The following is a 21,144-nucleotide window of genomic DNA, read 5'->3' as shown; positions in this document are numbered from 1 at the left end:
CACGATATACGGAAGTTTGAGGCGAGGCAACCAGAATTGCAAATCATATTCCAAATGTAGCCGCACCATAGATTTGCATGACAGCATTAAGATGCCGGCAGTTTTGTTCCCTAGAAATGATCCCTTGCGCCCCTGGACCACAAGCCGGAGAGAAAACAAAGCTGCTCTTCCGCCGTTTGCCGGTTTCCAAAGAGGTATCTCGATTGGCCGCTCTGGGAACAAGGATGTCGGTCGGACCAGATGGCCTTTTCTTCTAATCCACCAGAATAAGACTTATCTCCTAAATTATCAGATTATGGATTTAAACAGCGATGGCCATTTTGCATGGATGGCTTAACAAAAAAAATGGGATGGGGGAATCAATAAGGCAATTTAAAAATTGATTTATTCATTATGTTTACAAAACACATTTTCCTCCCGTGCTTAAGGTAACATGGCTTACTGCTCTCCCTATTTTATCCTCACAACAACCCTGTGAGGTAGGTTAGGCTGAGAGAGACGGGGAGCAGCCCAAGGTGACCCATTGAGCTAAAATGGCTGAGTGGTGGATTTGAACTCTGGTCTTGGCACTCTAACCGTTACACCGGCTGTCAAAAGCCATTTATTTAAAATATTTGTAGGCTACCTTTCTCCCTGGGCACAGGCCTCCGAAGCAGCTGAATGAAGACAAATGATATTAGAAGAAAAAGGGCGAGGAAGGCCGTGGCCCTGACCTCAAAGGGACTAGTCTCTTTGGTAAACAAATAAATCCAAGGTGCCTTATGGAATGTTAACGTCCTCCCATTGACCACTGTGACTCACGCACTGGTAAACATTTGAGCTGGTCCAACTCCAAGATCCACATAAAATAATGGACCTGGGTACCGTGAGTCCAATTCCAATGCGTCTGCCCCGAGTTAAACTTAATACAAACCATTGTTTTTCTTTAGCTGCTAATGATGCTTTACTCCCGGAATCTTTTTTGCATTTGATTCTTATTTGTAATAGGTTTCTTTTTCGCACATGTAAGAGAATATGTTGTTTTCCTGCTAATTATGCTACTTTAAACTGGGAACTTTGTTGTGCTTCCCAATTTTCGTTTCTGATGTTTTACACTGGTGCTTTGAAAATACAGACTGTTTGGCGTTTTAAGGTAAGCTGCAAACTGCTTAAAAGAGAGATTTGTCGATTTATTTATCATTTCTTTGAACCTCAGGGGTTCTATCAGTGCTCAAACTTTCTGTCTTGCTCCTCAATGGAAGCGTCTTTTCGGCACTCAGCACCCAGGTTTGCGATTAGGAGAAAGAAATAAGATTATCATCCCTTTCTCAGGCCATGGTGGGGTGGTGGTGGTGGGCTGATGCTGGCCTAACGACACATTGTGAATCCATGGCTAAAATGGGGAGATTCGAACTCAGGACCTTCTGGATTGCTTCCGCTTCGACTTCTAGACTGCGCCAGCTCTCATCAGGGAAGACTAGCAGGGTGTGTGTGTGTGTGTGTGTGTGTGTAGGTTTTAGACAACTGTGAGCAGCAACAACTTAGCAAGAGGCATCAACTAGCCCAGAAGCCAGCTGACAAGAGAGGAGAGGACTCCTTTCTCTGGATCCAAAGAGAGAGAACAGTCTTGATTCAAGTAGCCCTCCTGAAAATGGAAGGCTGGCAGGCCGCAGCCTGCGCCGGGGGGAAAACCACCAAGCGGGTGGGCTCCATTTGTGACAGTCCTTTCCTCACAGCTATCGTCTCCATCTGTTTAAAGAAGAAGAAAAACATCGAAAATAATCTGTATTTGTCCTTTCCGCAAAGGCGTGTGCTGAAGGGGAGCCTCTGGCTGTTGCTGAACTACAATTTCCACCAGCCCCCAGGAAGTACGGCCAATGGGTCATGGATGGTGGGAGTTGTAGTGCGGCAAGACCTGTGGGTTCTGTGATGATACCCACTTTCTCCTCCCAACAATCTTGTGAGGTAGGTCAGGCTGGTCAACAACTCGCCCAAGCACACCCAGTGAGATCCGTGGCTGATCAGCCCTGACTTTCATTCACTAGGCCACACAGCCAATAGAACTGAAAATGTGTAACTGTAGGCCCCTTGAGGGCAGAGACCTGCCCTTTATATTGTTCTCCCCTTAATTTTAAGTTACTCTTTAAATCAGGGATAACCAATGTCTATTTCAAAGACTCCCAACACCCATTGGGCAACCACTCCCTGGGAATGATGGGAGTTGTAGTCCAACTCCCCCCTTATTCTAAATAGCAAGATACACTAATGATTCCCTCACTTTTCTCTCTCTCACCCAGGCAGTGACACCACTAGTGCAATGAAAAGGGGAGAGAGGCTTTTAACGGAGTGACCCACCTTCCAGGCAAAAACACCTGCCTTGATATCTCAAGGAACTAGCAAACAGTGGGGGGACGACTTACATCCTCAGACATTTGTCCTTCCCACCGCTGGCTACCCGTTGTCCGTCGGGACTCCAGTCCACCGCAAACACCTGGGAAGGGAACAAGACGAGGGTCAGTCCACAGCCTCTCTGAGGGGCTTGGAGATGCTTTTCTCGAATGTGCCTTGGTGGGCTTTGCCAAAGAAACAGCAAAGCGAGAAGAAAAGAGCGAGCAAGATTTCACCGCCGCGGCTCGCGCAAGCTGCCAGCCATCTTAGGGACTAGCAACTTCATTTTCCATTTTTGTGTGCGAAAAAGGTAGTGCACGCTCAGGTTCTCAGCGGGCTGAGTTCAGGAAACAACAACAGGTTGTAATAATAATAATAATAATAATAATAATAATAATAATAATAATAATTTATTTATATCCCGCCCTCCCCAGCTGAAGCTGGGCTCAGAGCGGCTAACAACAGTAAAATAATACAGCATTCTAAAATCAATTCATTATAAAATCAGTTATATGGTGTGTGCATAATCATGCACCATGCGCGCTTGATGGTGGGGCTCATTGGACCTGCCTTCCACCAGGACCACGGCAGCCAGGCTTTGGGTGGTACAAACAGTCAGGATATAGAAGTATTTAACAGATAAGTGAGCAAGGATCGAAACGGGCCCTCTTTGGGCTGTGTGTGTGTTTTAAAGAAACTTTTTTTTCAAGCTTGTAAACAAAGTTTACAAAGGGACGCGGGTGGCACTGTGGTCTAAACCACAGAGCCTAGGGCTTGCCAATCGGAAGGTCGGCGGTTCGAATCCCCGTGACGGGGTGAGCTCCCGTTGCTCGGTCCCTGCTCCTGCCAACCTAGCAGTTCGAAAGCACATCAAAGTGCAAGTAGATAAATAGGTACCGCTCCAGCGGGAAGGTAAACGGCATTTCCGTGCGCTGCTCTGGTTTCGCCAGAAGCGGCTTAGTCATGCTGGCCACATGACCCAGAAGCTGTACACCGGCTCCCTCAGCCAGTAAAGCGAAATGAGCGCCATAACTCCAGAGTCGTTTGAGACTGGAGTTAACTGTCAGGGGTCCTTTACCATTACCTTTAAACAAAGTGAACTCTTCTTCCGGCCCCTTTAAAAAGGTAAAGGGACCCCTGACCATTAGGTCCAGTCGTGACCGATTCTGGGGTTGCGGTGCTCATCTCGCTTTATTGGCTGAGGGAGCCGGCGTTTGTCCGCAGACAGCTTCTGGGTCATGTGGCCAGCATGACTAAGCCGCTTCTGGCAAACCAGAGCAGCGCACGGAAACACCGTTTACCTTCCCGCCGGAGCGATACCTATTTATCTACTTGCACTGGTGTGCTTTTGAACTGCTAGGTTGGCAGGAGCAGGGACTGAGCAACAGGAGCTCACCCTGTCGCGGGGATTTGAACCGCCAACCTTCTGATCGGCAAGTCCTAGGCTCTGTGGTTTAACCCACAGCGCCACCCGTGTCCCTTTAGAAGAGCTTAAAATCAGGAACCGCCTGATGTCATATAGCATGTCCAGGTGCAGGTCAAGTGACAATGGATCTGGCTGAAAGGGGTTTTGCCCACCTGTCATTAATCAGCCTGCAAGGGGGGTATGGCTCCAGTTCCCCACCTCTGATCCACAAACCACCAACGGGCCAATTTTGGGGTCAGGGTCCTCAACCTGCCGCCCCATCCTCTCCTACCAAGCAGCCCCGAGGAAAAACCTCACCGCTGACGAGGGTCTTACCTCGTCCGCATGGCCAGGAAGGTCGACAGCCAGTTTCTGTGTCTTGACGTCCCAGACCTTGAGTGTGCTGTCGCTGCTCCCACTGACCAGCAGGCGGCTGTCGGCCGACCACGCGATCTGGTACACTGCCGATACGTGCCCCCGCAGGGAGGTGAGGTACCTAGTGTGGGAAATGTGTGTGTGTTAAGACTCTACCAAAAAAAAAAGCACACCAGTCTCTAATTCTGTAACGAATTATTGTGTTATACATATTGTTATGAGTTTGAGTTTGTAATCTCTATTTGAGTTTGTAATCCTTGTCAGAATACAGTGGTACCTCGGGTTAAGTACTTAATTCGTTCCGGAGGTCCGTACTTAACCTGAAACTGTTCTTAACCTGAAGCACCATTTTAGCTAATGGGGCCTCCTGCTGCCGCTGCACCGCCAGAGCACGATTTCTGTTCTCATCCTGAAGCAAAGTTCTTAACCTGAAGCACTATTTTTGGGTTAGCGGAGTCTGTAACCTGAAGCGTATGTAACCTGAAGCGTATGTAACCCGAGGTATCACTGTACATACTTTTGAATGGATTAGTTTTTGTTACAATTGACCATTGATTTGCAAGTAGGGACCACTCCCACTACTGAAACTTATATCGGCCAGAGTTCTTGGTGTGCTTTTTTCTTGGTATATTTAATAACAAGAACTCCAACTGTGTTAAGACTGTGACGTGAATGTGGTTCATCCCCATTCCCTGCAGAACCAGCCTATGAAGAGCCTCTGATTTTCAGCATCCCTGCTGGAACGCCCTCATGAGGACTTTGAACTTGTTTTACAAAGATGAACTGGAAAACTGAAAGCAATCGTAATTCCCAAGGCGCAGCTGAGGCTTAAGACCAAACGCCTGTGTGTTTTTAATTAAATATAGCCCTTTTTAATCATTTGCCTTTAACGGGGAGTACTTTGATACGTCCAGCATGATTTTTGTAGCTCTTCCTTGGAAAATTGTGAACCGGCTTGAGATAAAGGGAAACGGTATAATGATCACACACTTACTTGCCCGTTTTGCCATCCCACAGTTTGACGGACTTGTCGAAGGACGCACTGGCAATGATTCGCGTGTCGGGAGAGAAAAGGACTTGGTTGATCAACGCCTGGTGGCCGGTCATTCTCGCCAAAGGCTTTTTGTCCTCTGCAGGCGCCCAGAGGAACAGCGTGAAGTCATCCGACCCGGAGACGAGCCTCTCGAGTCCCGTGCCCTGTGGGCAGAGAAGGAAGTGCCCTCTGTCAGTGAGAAGAATGGGATTCTGGGACAGCACCTCATTCTGGGGCCGACCACCCCCTAAGATGCACCAGATTCCTTGCTAATCGACTATACCCAAGGGGAGCCAATAAAATGAATAGGCCCAAGTTAGTCATGTTTGATTATTTCCAACACAACTCAACAAGCTTAAACTTGGGAACTCATTGGCACAAGATACAACCAGCTGCCCAAGACAGAGGCCTCATCGCTCTATATTTAAAGCACAACTTTAAACCGCCATAGCTTCACCCATAGAAACTGGGGAACTAAAGTATATGATTTTTTGTTGGAATGGCATACAAAAGATGAAGAAATTAAGGAGGTCATGACTAAGTGGGCAATGGACTTAGGATATAATATCCAGTATGAGAAATGGACAAGGCTATGGAATTTAGGAATAAAATTTACCGCATCCATGACCTTAAAAGAGAATTTGTTAAAAATGATGTATAGGTGGTACTTAACACCCACCAAACTAGCAAAGATGTACAAAATGAAAAATAAGAACTGTTGGAAATGGACTGTAAAAGAGGGAATTTTTCACCACATGTGGTGGTTGTGTGACAAGGAATAGTGTATATAATGAGTTAAAAAAGATATTTAGGTACACCTTTTATAAAAAACCGGAGGCATTTTTGTTAGGAATGGTTGGAGAGGACATTAAAAAGGAAGATCAGAAATTATTCCTGTATGCCACAAGAGCAGGAAGACTACTCCTCGCACAGAGATGGAAACAACAGGATATTCTGACAATTGAGGAATGGCAACAGAAAGTATTGGAGTATGCAGAAATAGCAAGGCTAGCTGGAAGAATCCGACAGGAGGACGATGAGAAATTCCAAAAAGAATGGTCCAAATTTATGGTATACTTAGAGAAAACTGTACATAGATAAAGACACTCACAGGACTGAAATAAAACTCATAACGTTTATTGTAAACATTTGGTTAGACCACAAGATGTAATGCTGTAATATAATAAGGAATGTATGTCTAAAGTATAATACAAAAATTTATTAAGGAATTACAGATATTTATAGAATGTATATATAGTAATCACGCTTAAGTAAGAGCAATGTAGAGAAGCCAGAAGAGGGGTGGAGGGAAGTTAACTCAGGTAAGATATAGATTGAAAGGAGAATAATATTGTTAAGCTATATTGTGTTTAAGATATTTGGAAAAAAAAAATATAAATTATTGGGGAGAAAAGAAAAAGAAACTGGGGAATTATAGTTTGTTGAGGGTGCTGTTGGGAGAGCCCTATTCTCCTCTGCAGAGCTACAGTTCCCAGAGTGGTTGAGCAACCAACTCCTTTGCTGAGAGCAATGGGAGCTGCAGCCGAGCGGCTATTTTGTGGCCAGGGCAGGCAAGAGGGCAGACTTACCCTGACTTGACTGTACCTCTGCTGTGCTTTCTGCTTTATCTCTGCCACTGTAGGAGGAAGGAAACCAAGATTAGGAACTACCTGCAGCCAGAGGAACCTGCTTGGTCAGAACGCTGAGCCCCCAAGGATGCTCAAAATTCTGCATTTCATGCTGATTTCATGTTGCTAAAGTTGTAGCAACAGCTTCCTTTCTCCCAGGGAGAGAGAAAGAGTAAAAATTCCCCCAGGAGGTTGTGGACTCTCTTTCCTTGGGGTGTTTATAAGCAGAGGTTGTCTGGCCCTCTGTCATGGATGCTTTAGCTGAGATCCCTGCATTGCGGGGGGCTGGACTAGATGACCCCGGGGTTCCCTTCCGACTGTAGGATTCGATGATTCCCTGCCTTGAACAAAAGCAAAAGGAGAGGCAGTAGCCTGATGCCACTTACGGGATCCGCTGACGTCCTGGGGGTTGATGGAGGCCTCGGCCGGCTCAAAAGCCCCAGTGCGGAGAACATAGTCTGTGCTGAGGGCCATAGTGTTCACCCAGTGCGCGTGACCCTGAAGTGTGCGGCAGAGGACTCCCTGAAAAGTGAAACAGAAAAAAGGCAAATCAGTCCCTGACTCGCAACTTTTTTTTAATACATTTTTCTTGGGTTTTTTACATATCATTTTAAACAAATATTTAACATAACTTCTTATCTTATACAATATTTTAGACGTCCGTCAACCACCTCTGATGATTTCCCGTTCTTTATCGCTTATTCTGCATTTCTTAATTTCTCAGACTTTCCCAGACTTACATCCAGGGGCCTCCAGACCTTGATGGTCCGATCCTGAGACGAGGAGTACAGCAAGTTGTCCCCACCCCACTTGACGCAGGTCACCGACTGCGTGTGGCCCGTCAGGATCTTGTCACACCGGCCTGCCACTGTGTCCCAGATGCGGACGCTGCCATCTTTGGAGGAGCTGGCCAGGTAGCGGCACTCTGGGTTCCTGCAGAGGGAAAAACCAGGAAACCTTAAGCTAAGGCTTTGGAGCTCCCTGCCTATTGATATCAGGCAGGCGTGCTCATGATAAACTCGTTTCCGTGCCTGCTAAAGACATCATTCTTTAGAGCAGTCATAGGCAAACTTGGCCCTCCAACTGTTTGGGGACTACAGTTCCCATCACCCCTGACCACTGGTCCTGTTAGCTAGGGATGATGGGAGTTGTAGGCTGAAAACATCTGGAGGGCCGAGTTTGCCAACGCCTGGTTTAGGTGGCGCTGTGGGTTAAACCACAGAGGCAGGATGTCAGAAGGTCGTGGCTCGAATCCCCGTGACGGGGTGAGCTCCCGTTGCTCGGTCCCTGCTCCTGCCAACCTAGCAGTTCGAAAGCACATCAAAGTGCAAGTAGATAAATAGTTACCGCTCCAGCGGGAAGGTAAATGGCGTTTCCATGCACTGCTCTGGTTCTCCAGAAGCGGCTTAGTCATGCTGGCCACATGACCTGGAAGCTGTACGCCGGCTCCCTCGGCCAATAAAGCGAGATGAGCGCCACAACCTGGACCTAATAGTCAGGGGTCCCTTTACCTTTACCTTACCCAGATGTTTATAAAGTTGACAAGAGTTTTAAACTGTTTTACGGGTTAGAACCTTGCATTTTTTGTTTAAAAAAGGAAAAACAGAGATTTTACAGCAATCCAGGCTTTTCACCTGTATTTGTGCTGATTCAAGGCATGCTCAGCTCTAGGGGGAGAGGTCAGATTGTGAGATGGCGACTAGCTTAAGGTCACTTCACGGCTGAATGGGAGATTCGAACTCAGGTCTTCCCAGCCCTTGCCTGACATACTAACCATTACACACTGCTGATGGATGAATGGGTTGAAATCCAAAGCAATCCAAAGTAACCCAAAGGATTAGAAGGGTTTTTTTTGGGGGGGGGGTCCGGAATGGGGAGACTTACAGATGTAGAGGCTCCCAGCAGAGAGAAGTGATCCATTTGGAGTGCCCCACGAGGACCCGTCCAATCTGGTTCCCTGTCTCGGGATTCCAGAGAAATATCTGCACGAAAGGATAAAATCAGAAACACGGCTGCGGCCCAGACGGACTGAGAGATTGCCACACGGAGCTCACTTGAGCAGTAATTCTGCTCACCTGTGATTCCCAGCGGCTGGCATTCAAACGTATACTGTCTCCGACAGTGGAGAACATCACCGTCATGGCTAGCAGCCAGTGATTGCCAAAGTGGCAAGAGTCACGTCCAAGGAATCAAGGTTTGCAGAACTACAACGCCATCCCCCCAAAAGCTTTATAGGGGCGGAAAGAGTTAAGGGGGAGGAAAACCTAAAATAGCTCAGTGAGGACTGAACATGCTCACTGGCCACGAACACAGCTTGTCCATTGGCAGGAAAAAGCAGAGAAACAAAATATGGGGGGAATGGAATGGAGTATCCGCAAAACGGGTATGAGGCTGGTCCTTGTCTGTGATGGGGAAGAGAATACTGGAAGGGGCGATGTGGAATGGAGTAACCCAAAAAGGGGTATGGCAGGCATCCTGAACAGGAGCGCCTGACACAGAAACACTTTGTTGTTGTGCTGGTCCTTATCTGAGAGGCTGGTCCTTGTCTGTGGACGGGGAGAGAATACTGGAAAGGGCAATGCGGAATGGAGTATCCCCAAAATGAGCATCCTGAACAGAAGTACTCAACAGCACAATATTTCCTTGCACTTATTGGTGAGGACAACTCTTGTCTGTTGAAAGGGACAGAAGAATAGGAGGAAGGACGGAATGGAGGAACCTGTGAAAGGGAACGGCCGGCACTCTGAACCAAAGCACGCCATGCTGTAACATTTTTTTGCTGAGGGTCCCGGTTTGTCCTCGGTTCAGAGAAAGAAAGACCCAGCCCAGGATGAATTCAGAGGGAGTATCAAGACCCAAAGGTGAGGGACACCCTATACCTGGCAGTTTTTGCACCCGGACGCCAGTTTCCTGCCATCAGGAGACCAGGCAATGCTGAGCACCCAGTGACGGTGACCTGGTGAAAAAATTGACAAAATGACTGGAAGAATCGGAAATCAGGAAAACCAAAATTTTAATAAAGAATGGGGAAATTTTTAAATTTATCTTAAAAACCATTGCAAACAGTTAAAATTGTGGGGGGGATTGGAATAACACTTGTAGTTTAATGGTGAATTTTGGATATAATGGAGATGTAAAAGATTCGGATTATTATAAAAGATGCAGGAGGAAATGATGAACAACAGAACCCACAAAGGGGAGGAAGAAAGTCCAGGAGATTCTATAGCAGGCATCCCCAACCTTCGGCCCTCCAGATGTTTTGGACTACAAGTCCCATCATCCCTGACCACTGGTCCTGTTAGCTAGAGCAGTGTTTCCCAACCTTGGGCCTCCAGCTGTTTTTGAACTACAATTCCCATCATCCCTGACCACTGGTCTTGCTAGCTAGGGATGATGGGAGTTGTAGTCCAAAAACAGTTGGAGGCCCAAGGTTGGGAAACACTGAGCTAGAGATCATAGGAGTTGTAGGCCAAAACATCTGGAGGGCAGCAAGTTGGGGATGCCTGTTCTATAGAATCTTGTCTTTATGTTGTATATGTGATTTTAAAACTGTAATTTGGAAAAAAACCAAATACCGTTTTTTTGCTCTATAAGACTCACTTTTTCCCTTCTAAAAAGTAAGGGGAAATGTGTGTGCGTCTTATGGAGCGAATGCAGGTAAATAATTTTAAAAAAGGAAGAAAGAGCCAGTAAGAGTATTATTTTTTAAAAAAGTATTTTGTTAAGATTCAAGAGAGAATTAAAATCAACAGCAAGCGGAAAGAGACTAGAACCCACTTGGACATGTTCTGTGCTTGAACAGGCAGAAAATGTAGATTTTCAGATGGGGAGAAAATTCCCTGCCCAACCTGGACATCTCGGGGATCAAACCTGAGGCCTTCTGTCTACAAAGCAAATGCTCTACCACTGAGCCATGGCTTTTGTCCCCTAAAAACCAAAGCCAGATAGACACAGTCCGTCCGCATGCCCCCGGGGCAGCCACCAACTCAAAACAGATTCCTGGAAGACATTTTTGCCCAGCCTTATTGAGACTCACCCTTGGCCGTGAAGTGTGGGGTCTCCGTGTTGAGGTCCCAGAAGCGCACGGTTGTGTCCCCGGAGCCACTGGCGAGGTACCTTGAAAAGGAGGGGGGGGGGGAAACAGCTGGGTGCATGCAGATTCTCACTTTGGGACACTCCAGGGCAGATTCTGGGATTGTGTAGCAGGCACAATCCCATCCTCTAAGTCAGGATTTTCCCACACTTGGGTCTCCAGCTGTTTTTGGACCCAAATCCCCACCATCCCTGACCACTGGTCCTGCTAGCTAGGGATGATGGGAGTTGTAGTCCTAAAAACACTGGAGGCGCAAGTTTGGGGAACCCTGCTCATCGGGAAACAAAGTGACAGTCAAACTTGAAAGCCTCGTTATCACCTCGCTCAAGGGCAAGGAGATTCTGTGCATTGCTGGGACGCAACCTAGCAAAGGCAGGTCAAAGAGGCTCCAGCCAGCCATTTAGTCATCCCTGGAACCAGGGTGGATTTGATTTAAATCAAATCGATTTAAATCACTAGTCAGTAAGACTTGATTTAAATCGTTCCTTTTACAGAAAGACTCATTCTTGCTGGTATTCTTGCTCATTCATTCTTAATATTTACAACCAGAGGACGGTTTCATCTTTAGAATAATAAATTTTCAGAGCAGTTTTTTACAGTTATATCAGAAATTACTGATTTGGTTATACTATTAGAAATACATAGACAGATAATTATGAAATTAGTGTGAGGTTTAATAAGTTAACTGTTTATATTTGGACAACTTTTCTGCTGTCCTTTATTAGAAGGAGAAAAAGAATCATTTCCTTAAGAACAATTTAAATAATTTATTTAACTAAAGCAATAACATAGCGTATGTATCCATGTTGGTTAACTGATGCGGTTAAATGTGTGGTTTTTTTAAAACAACTTAGACTGAGTTTTAGCACACAGGAAAAACTTAAAACAAATCCTTATTTCCTGAGGAATAGCCTTTGGACTGTAATGTAACTTAAATAGAAAACTATCTTTGGAAAGATTTTCCCTCCGAAAGCATTTTGTTTTAAAAATTTGATTTAAATTAAAAAAACCTGATTTTAATAATAATAATAATAATAATAATAATTGATTTTTATCCACCCTGCCTGGAACGCTCTTCCTGTTCCTTTTCTGTACTTCTCCCCCACTCGAACCCCGGCTGGACCCTCGACTTACTTCCCAGTGGGACTGAAGGCGACTGAGATGACGGCCTCGCTGTGCCCCTCCAAAGAACTGGTGCAGCGGGTGACGGCACGGACTTTGAACACAGCCTGCGGCTGGTAGACAATCTCCACCACCTTCTCCGTCTCCAGGGCCTGCCCTGCCAACGTCTGCTGCAGGGAGGCCACGATCTCGGAGTCTCGCACGTAAAAAGCCAGCGGCAGCGGCTCCTCCTATGATGGGAGAGAGTCGGGGTTTCAGCTTCAGACACTGTTAGGTGCACTGCTTTGGCAACAGCGAATCACCATTTTAAAAAAAGGGAATTTAACGTTCCTTGCTCGACAGGACTTTTCACACGGGTTGTCCCGTTGGTGTGATGGCCTGGGACTTGGGCTCGGACTTGGAGCCAGAGGAGTCTCGGTCTGCACCGGATCCTTTGCCTCAGGCGGCATCAGAACCGAGTCTGGGGCCTGATTCTGAAGAGCCCCAGTCTGCACAGGTTCCCCTGCAACAAGCACCAGCTGGGCCGAGTCAGGGGCCTGAGCCTGCCCTGGCTCCAGATGCAGGGATTACCTTGTTGCTTCCAGCTGGGCTATCACTTACAGATGCTCCACTATCAGTTGGGTTAGGAGAGGCTGAGACGGCCTCTGGGTCTAGTAACCCACCAACATCTCCCGAGCTGCAGAGACTGAGGTCTGAGAGGAGAGACCTGAGTACTTCGCTCCCAGTACGTTTCTGAGAACGATTCAAAGTGTTGGTGCTGACCTTTAAAGCCCTAAACGGCCTCGGTCCTGTATACCTGAAGGAGCGTCTCCACCCTCATCATTCAGCCCAGACACTGAGATCCAGCGCCGAGGGCCTTCTGGTGGTTCCCTCATTGCGAGAAGTGAGGCTACAGGGAACCAGACAGAGGGCCTTCTTGGTGGTGGCGCCCGCCCTGTGGAACGCCCTCCCATCAATTGTCAAAGAGATAATCAACTACCTGACATTCAGAAGACATCTTAAGTCAGCCCTGTTCAGGGAAGTTTTTAATATTTAACGCTGTACTGTTTTTAATACTTGATTGGGAGCCACCCAGAGTGGCTGGGGAAACTCAGCCAAGTGGGCGGGGTATAAATAATAAATTATTATTATTACTCGCAGGAGGAGTGCTCGCCTTTGGGCGAGACAGGGAGGTGAGTCACCGGGGGATCAGGACCAGCCGTTACCCCGACAGAGATAAAAGGCTGCTGGACTCTGCCCCAGGTTGCGGGAGCAACATTGCTCTTTGCCAGAACCTGCCTGTGATCCTGTGTCTGACCTAGCCTGGTTTCCTGCCTCATGTCCTGCCGGAGCGACTCCTCGCGGAACCCTTGGATTTGGGACCGGACCTGGACCGCGTTGCTCAGGTTACCCCCGGGCCCAGCACAGCTGGCTACCTGCTCGAAGGCAAAAGATCCTCGGGAACTGGAAATGTAGCTCGCAAGCCAGAGGGGAACACTGGGCGCTGCATGCAAAGCACTCTCTAGAACTGAGCCACAGCCCTCCCCATAAAATTAAAGCAAGGTTCTAGTCCTCATGGTTCTGAATGAAGGGCCGATCTGATTAGGACAGTAGGAGGCTGCTTTACTCCAAGTCAGAAACACTGGCCCATCAATCACAGTACTGCTTACTCTGACTGGCAGCAGCTCTCCTGGGTTCCACAGGGGAGCATTCTCAGCCCTACCTGGAGATTAAACCCAGGACATTCCACATTCAAAAAGCAGCAGCGTTTGGAAGGAAGAGACAACCCCGACCAGAGAAGAATGGCAAATCAAGTCAATGTACTATGCCAAAATGGCAAAATGAATTGGACAGCTCAGGAATCAAGAAAACAAGAAATTTTAAAAAGAAAGGGAAATGTTTATAACATATATACAAAATCATTGTAAACAGGCCAAAACGTTAGCAGGATTTTAAACACACTTGTCATATAACAGAATGTATAATTTAGGAAGATGAAAAATTGGAGAAGTACTGATATGCAGTTGAAAATAGAATTAAAAGGACCCATGGAAAGGATGGGGAGGGGAAGTCAGGAGATTCAGAGTAATCTCAATATTTGGATTTTGTACTGTTTTGTTTATATTATTGAAAATCGAATAAAAAAGATTACAAAAAGCGGCAGTGTCTGTGGTTCCGAGCTCTCAAAATTTTAAATTAGTTTTAAATTTAACGTTGTGCTAATTGGTTTGAACTCATCTTATCAATATTTTACAGAGTGGAGACCAGAGGACAGGTCTGGATTTTTATCTGTTCTGGAGATCTGTTTTAATGAATTTAGCCTTGCCTGCAAAGGGAGTATTTCAGATCGGGTGAGTAGCCATTTCACAAACCCAGAAGAGCTGCATTTGTCTGTGGAGTAAAGAGACTGGGTGGCATTCAAAAAGCAAGTGACTCTGGCTTCTGGCGGGGGAAGCCAGTCCCCCTTAACCTTAACTCTGCCCCGGGACACAACCCCAACACCAGTACCTTCTCCAGGAGGGCATTGCAGACGAGCTGAAGCTTCTCTGGTGTGATGTTGATGGGCACATCAAAGGGAGAGCCCAAGGCTTCACCAGCCTCATCTTTGAACTGGATAAGGAGTCGCTCCACGTCTGCCGTCATTTTATTTTTTTGGTTAAAAAAATAGACCTAGACCTGTGAATAAAAACACAGACAATCATATGGGTGAACACGACCCTTCCCCTCTGCAGGGAGGTGGGACCGATTCGGATGGTCCACCACTTAATTGATCCAAATGGTTTCCAGAGAGTGGTAGGGGATGTTTTATCCCATGTCAATGGCCTTTCTGCTGATTTCCTGGTGGCCGGCTGGAGTGTGGAATTAACCAGGGCTATTGGCTTCGAGGGACGCGGATGGCGCTGTGGTCTAAACCAGAGCCTAGGGCTTGCTGATCAGAAGGTCGGCGGTTTGAATCCCTGTGACAGGTGAGCTCCCGTTGCTCAGTCCCTGCTCCTGCCCACCTAGCAGTTTGAAAGCACAAAGTGCAAGTAGATAAATAGGTACCGCTCCGGCGGGAAGGTAAACATGTGCATTGCTCTGGTTCGCTAGAAGCAGCTTAGTCATGTTGGCCACATGACCCGGAAGCTGTCTGCGGACAAACGCCAGCTCCCTCGGCCTATAGAGCGAGATGAGTGCTGCAACCCCAGAGTCGGCCACGACTGGACTTAACAGTCAGGGGTACCTTTACCTTTTTATTGGCTCCAAAGTGCCCTCTCCAATTGCATGGAACATCCTCCCTTCAGATGTCAAGGAAATAAACAACTATCTGCCTTTTAGAAGGCATCTGAAGGCAGCCCTATATTGGGAAGTTTTTAATGTTTTAGGTTTTAGTATGTTCTGATATATGCTGTGAGCCACCCAGGGTGACTGGGGAAACCCACCAGATGTGTGGGATATAAATAACAAATTAAATAATAAAGATAATAATAATTATGGATCTAGGTCTCCCATTTTTTCCTAGATCAGTTTCTGGTGGCTTCTTAAACCAGGAGCAAAACCTCCTTCTCTCTCACGCACATACTCCTAACCTTCCCACGTTTCTCCCTTTAAACTCCTGGTTCAAAACTCTGCTTCATCCCACCCCAAGCCCCCTCTTTCTTCCTCCCTTCCACCCACCCCATGGGTCAAAATCCTTTGCAGCCCCTGCAGACAGAAAAGCGGGTCTTTACCTGCCAATCCACTCTAAGGAACCTGGAGTCCCCGAGCAGACTTTTCCCTTCTTGCTAGCAAGCAAGCCAGCTGCACCCACGTGGAGGGGAAATTGACAACGTCATCTCCCTGCGCCTAGAAGTCGCACTCGGGGGAGGGACTCCACCGCCACCTGCTGGGGAAAGGGGGGAACAGCAGGAGAGCCGTGGCCTGAATATACAGTATATGATGTTGTTTGATCTTGATTGGGGTCAGAGCTTTGGTCCATAAAGGCCAGTATTCTCTACTCTGACTGGCGGCAGCGGCCTTTCAAGGTGATACGGAAGGGGGGGCATGTCTTCTTTACCTTCTTCTTCACTACAATATATCAATTTATTTCCAATTGTCAATGTCAAAAGGGACTAAAATCTATAAAATTCATAGAAAATCAACGTGCCAATTTGCTCAATTTCTCTAGGACTCCATGACACCTCCCCTGTCCTCCATAATCCCTCAAGCAAGGTGTCAAGACCCTAATCCTGTCAAATCACTCTGCCAAGCCTTTCCTCCGGGCAATGCCAGGTGGCAGTATACATATTTGGACCATTGTCTTCTCATCACCGGTACTCAGGAAGTGCTTATCTGCGCATATCTCCAACTCTGCATATTCCCCCTCCCTCCTCCATATGTTAATCTGTGTAACCCAACCTCTTCTTAATGTATTCATGATGTAACTGGGATGTATTTTGCACTGTATTCTGGGACATGGAGGGAAGTTTCAAAAGTTCATGTCACCCCTTTCCCGCTGTTCAATCTCGCCTTGAACCTGTTGCGCAATAAACTTGGATCTTCTGCTGCTTCCTCCTGTCTCCGGCTGAGCTCATTTTCCTCCGCAGGGACCCGCGGACTTAGTCCGACGAGCTGGGTGGCAGAGCAGCCTTGCACCCAGATTTTACCGTAACAAAGGTCTCTGGCAGAGAGTGGAGGGCGGGGGCTTTCCCCCATCATCTGCTTGCCTCTAGGTTAGTGTTATGTATTCAGACCTGCCGCTGGAACTTAGGATCTTCTGCACGCCGAGCAGGTGCCCTGTTTCCCCCACTGCTACCGGAGTTTTTCCATTCACCTGGCACGCCTTAGCCCCTGAACCCACATATAGAAGAATAATAGAGGCTGCTGGATCTTCCAGATGGGCGGGGTATAAATAAATTGTTGTTGTTGTTGTTGTTGTTGTTGTTGTTGTTGTTTTTACTACTACTTCTTTTTTGGCGATGCCTCGTAGCCGAGTAAGATTGTCTTCCATAAACACGGTTTTAACAATGAGTCCGTAGGTGACTGTGGAGGCCAATTCTGGACCCACACGTCCTTCCACAGTGGGGATATTCGTTTCCAGGCGGGAGTTGATCACAGTGTGGATTTGCCAAGTGTGCCTTCCTCTTAGCATGTTTCTCCCTTGTTTGAGTGTCTTCAAAGCCCATGACACCTTTGGTAAAGGCTGTTCTCCAACTGGAGTGCTTGCAGGTAAGTGTTTCCCAATTGTTGGTGCTTATACTACATTTTTAAAAATTTGCCTTGAGGCAGTCTTTAAACCTCTTTTGTTGACCACCAGCACTACGCTTTCCCATTTTTAAGTTTGGAACAGAGTACAGTGGTACCTCGGGTTACATACGCTTCAGGTTACAGACTCCGCTAACCCAGAAATAGTACCTTGGGTTAAGAACTTTGCTTCAGGATGAGAACAGAAATCATGCTCTGGCGGCGCAGCAGCAGCGGGAGGTCCCATTAGCTAAAGTGGTGCTTCAGGTTAAGAACAGTTTCAGGTTATGAACGGACCTGCGGAACAAATTAAGTACTTAACCCGAGGTACCACTGTAGTTGCTTTGGAAGACGATCATCAGGCATCCGCACGACATGACCAGTCCAACGAAGTTGAAGAATCATCACTTCGATACTGGTGATCTTTGCTTCTTCCAGTACACTGGTATTAGTTTGCCTGTCTTCCCAAGTGATGTGTAATATTCTTCAGAGACACCGTCGATGGAATCTTTCGAGGAGTTGCAGATGGCGTTTATAGGTGGTCCATGTTTCACAAGCACCCATCTAGTCCAGCTTCCTGTTCGCACAGTGGCCAACCTGATTCCCCCAGTGGGGACCCCACAAGCAGGTTCTGAGCAACTCTCCCCACGTCTTGTGATTCCTCAGAGGCAGACTCTGATAGCGGAGGGAGAAGCTAGCCTTATGCTGCAGGAAACAACAGCAAAACTTGAAAGCCTCGTTATCACCTTGATCCAGAGGAAGGAAGGATCATAAATCACCCTGGTGCTGTGGTAAATTACATCATGGCCCTTCTCTGAAAGGAAGCCCTCTATCCTCGTGTTCCACCTCCCAAACGGCACTGTTTTTATTTTCAGTTCCAGTGAATTCTTTCTTCTGAAGTGTCTCTCCCCCCCCCCCCCAATCTGAATCTTGGTGCAGCACTGTTTGAAGACCCTGCTTTTCTGCAACCAGCTGGAAGTGGGGTTAAAAATGGGGGTTCCACACTATCATTTATTTCATTACGACTTACATGCTAAATACTATTTTCCTCTGCCTGCCCCCCCACCCCCAGCATTGATTTGCCAGTTCCTGTTTCCTGAAGGAGAGCGGTATTAATTTCTGGCTTCCAGAGCAATGACTGTTTTAAAAATATGTGAAAAGTAGCAAATAATAATAATAAAATAAAAATGGAAGTGTGAGCTGGAAATCAGTAAACATGCACATCGGGACATGAGCAGATTAAGAGGCAATGGCTCTACCCAGCCAGTATCAGAAAGGCTGGAGCTGCAATTGTGTACTAAATACCATAAAATCAGGAGGGTGGCAATGAAATCTCGCCACAGATTTAAAAAGAAAAAGATGGCGGTGTAACAGAAAATGGGAAAAGTAACAGGTTATCAGTGCTGTTAGATAGATATATCCTATCAATCAATCAATCAATCAATCACACACACCCAATAACCTTGAGTGCACGGGATGGACATCCCAAACAAAATAGGCTACTGTGAAAGCAACTTCCTTACATGGTATCATTTTGCTGCCTATGGGGTAGAGAATAGCGTGGTGTAGTGGTTAGTGTTTCAGAAATCCAGTGTGGTATAGTGATTAGAGCATCACACCATGAAACTGTCACTGCCTTTCGCAGTCTAACAGGGTTGTTGTGGCGATTAATCAAGGGTGGGGAGAACCCATGTTTGGAGAGAACCTGGAGCCTGGAGGAAAACATGGTCTATAAATGCAAACAAATAAAGCAAGCAAGCCTCAGGACCGCAGGATCTGTAATGTGTTTAGTGACACCTGCCTGTCTTTCATTGTTGCCCCCCACAATCTGCCTCATTTATGCGCCTTATAGGGTGGCTTCCCCCCATTTCTGAGCACTTTTGAGGAACTCCACAAAGTACACCCCTCCAGCATGAGAAATATGGTCTATTTCATTCCTGCCCTTCAAGGATTTGTACTGCTGGTGATCCTGCACAGCCCCCACCTCTCACTGGTCAGAATGAACTAGCTCGGTTTAACCGAAGTTCATGGAATGAGTTCAAAATACCTCTGAACGACACTTAAAAGTAGTTTCCACAATTGCTGAGCAAACTGAACACAACTTAAGCTCATTATGGGGTAGAATGTTGAACTGTTTGTAGTTACATTAAAAAAACCACCCTCTTTAGACTTTGAAGCTGAACTATAACAACTGTTGGGGAAAAGAAATTAAAACCACACATTCATGTTTGTGTGTGTGTTGATGTTTTTTAGTCTTCTTAAAGTATATTTTATACTTCAGCACATCAGCTTGTAACATTCTGAGTTATCTTTTTGCCTATGATAATTTGGACGCACTTGAACTGTGAACTGAAGTAAGCTTGTTTTGCAAAGGGATAAAGGCGAAACTGGATTTAATTGCTGGACTTGAACTCATTTCATTTTTCAAATGGACTTTCCAAGCACCCTGCTGCCTCACCCCCCCCCCCCCAACTTAGTAAGCTGTACTGTGTCTCTGCCCCACTGGGAGAGCTGATCTTGACCCATGGCACCTATGCAAATGAAACCAGTCGCTCGTTGTTGTCGTAGACGGCTAGATGTCAGGGACTTTGAAAGCCAATCTACTGCAAATGACCCAGCGATTGTTCCATAATCCCAATGTACTTTCTGTCCATCCTTGGATTTGAGGAAGGCAAATGTGGGAAACCTTTGCCCCCCCCCCCCCAATGTTGCTGAACCACAACTCCCATAGAACCATAGAACCATAGAGTTGGAAGAGACCACAAGGGCCATCGAGTCCAACCCCCTGCCAAGCAGGAAACACCATCAGAGAACTCCTGACATATGGTTGTCAAGCCTCTGCATAAAGACCTCCAAAGAAGGAGACTCCACCACACACCTTGGCAGCAAATTCCACTGTCGAACAGCTCTTACTGTCAGGAAGTTCTTCCTAATGTTTAGGTGGAATCTTTTTTCTTGTAGTTTGGAACCATTGCTCTGTGTCCGCTTCTCTGGAGCAGCAGAAAACAACCTTTCTCCCTCCTCTATGTGACATCCTTTTATATATTTGAACATGGCTATCATATCACCCCTTAACCTTCTCTTCTCCAGGCTAAACATGCCCAGCTCCCTTAGCGGTTCCTCATAAGGCATCGTTTCCAGGCCTTTGACCATTTTGGTTGCCCTCCTCTGGACACGTTCCAGTTTGTCAGTGTCCTTCTTGAACTGTGGTGCCCAGAACTGGACACAGTACTCCAGGTGAGGTCTGACCAGAGCAGAATACAGTGGCACTATTACTTCCCTTGCTCTAGATGCTATATTCCTATTGATGCAGCCCAGAATTGCATTGGCTTTTTTAGCTGCCGTGTCACACTGTTGGCTCATGTCAAGTTTGTGGTCAACCAAGACTCCTAGATCCTTTTCACATGTACGGCTCTCAAGCCAGGTGTCACCCATCTTGTATTTGTGCCTCTCATTTTTTTTTTGCCCCAGTGCATCAGTCCTGTGCATGTTTGCTGTGGCTGATGGAAGTTAATAGTTCAGCAACATCTAGAGAGCCAAAGGTTCGCCCCCACCTGGTTTGGAAGTGTCGATTCAGCTTTTCTAGCTGGGAACAGACAAGCCACCGAAGGAAACGCACACACGGAAGATGGACACAAATTCATAATATTTATATATATATATATATTTATATATTTTCAATCAAAACACAATTTAAATATGCTTCTTAAGTACATGAATACTTGGGCATGAGACAGTAAGGTGGTGGTACACAGTACCAAAAAACATATACACAGCTTTTTGCTTCTGGCAGACTGACAGGAGAGCCTTGCTAGATCAGATATTGCAACAGGAGGACGACGCCTGCTTCATCCATCAAGACTTTCAAAACGCTGGAGACAAATCGAGGGGGGGGTCTCCTACAAAGGATTTGGGTTGTGTGTGTGTGTGTTTTTTTAAA

General features: G+C 46.6%; 1 protein-coding gene across 1 annotated transcript; it reads right to left on the bottom strand.

Moving 5' to 3' along the window:
- Positions 1-367: 367 nt before the first annotated feature.
- On the bottom strand, positions 368-14,645 carry NLE1 (notchless homolog 1; the record flags this gene model as incomplete). The annotated part of the gene is made up of 12 exons (XM_079955738.1): positions 368-1,728; positions 2,400-2,470; positions 4,109-4,268; positions 5,142-5,344; positions 6,770-6,816; positions 7,195-7,330; positions 7,549-7,741; positions 8,693-8,790; positions 9,688-9,764; positions 10,845-10,924; positions 12,036-12,253; positions 14,511-14,645. The coding sequence occupies 12 exons, from the start codon at positions 14,643-14,645 to the stop codon at positions 1,716-1,718; spliced, it is 1,431 nt and encodes a 476-aa protein (XP_079811864.1). The 3' UTR covers positions 368-1,715.
- Positions 14,646-21,144: the final 6,499 nt, after the last annotated feature.

The sequence above is a fragment of the Podarcis cretensis genome, assembly GCF_951804945.1.
Source record: "Podarcis cretensis genome assembly, chromosome: 15".
NCBI lineage: Eukaryota > Metazoa > Chordata > Lepidosauria > Squamata > Lacertidae > Podarcis > Podarcis cretensis.
The sequence above is the reverse complement of the archived record's forward strand: the minus strand, read 5'-3'. Positions and strand labels throughout refer to the sequence as shown.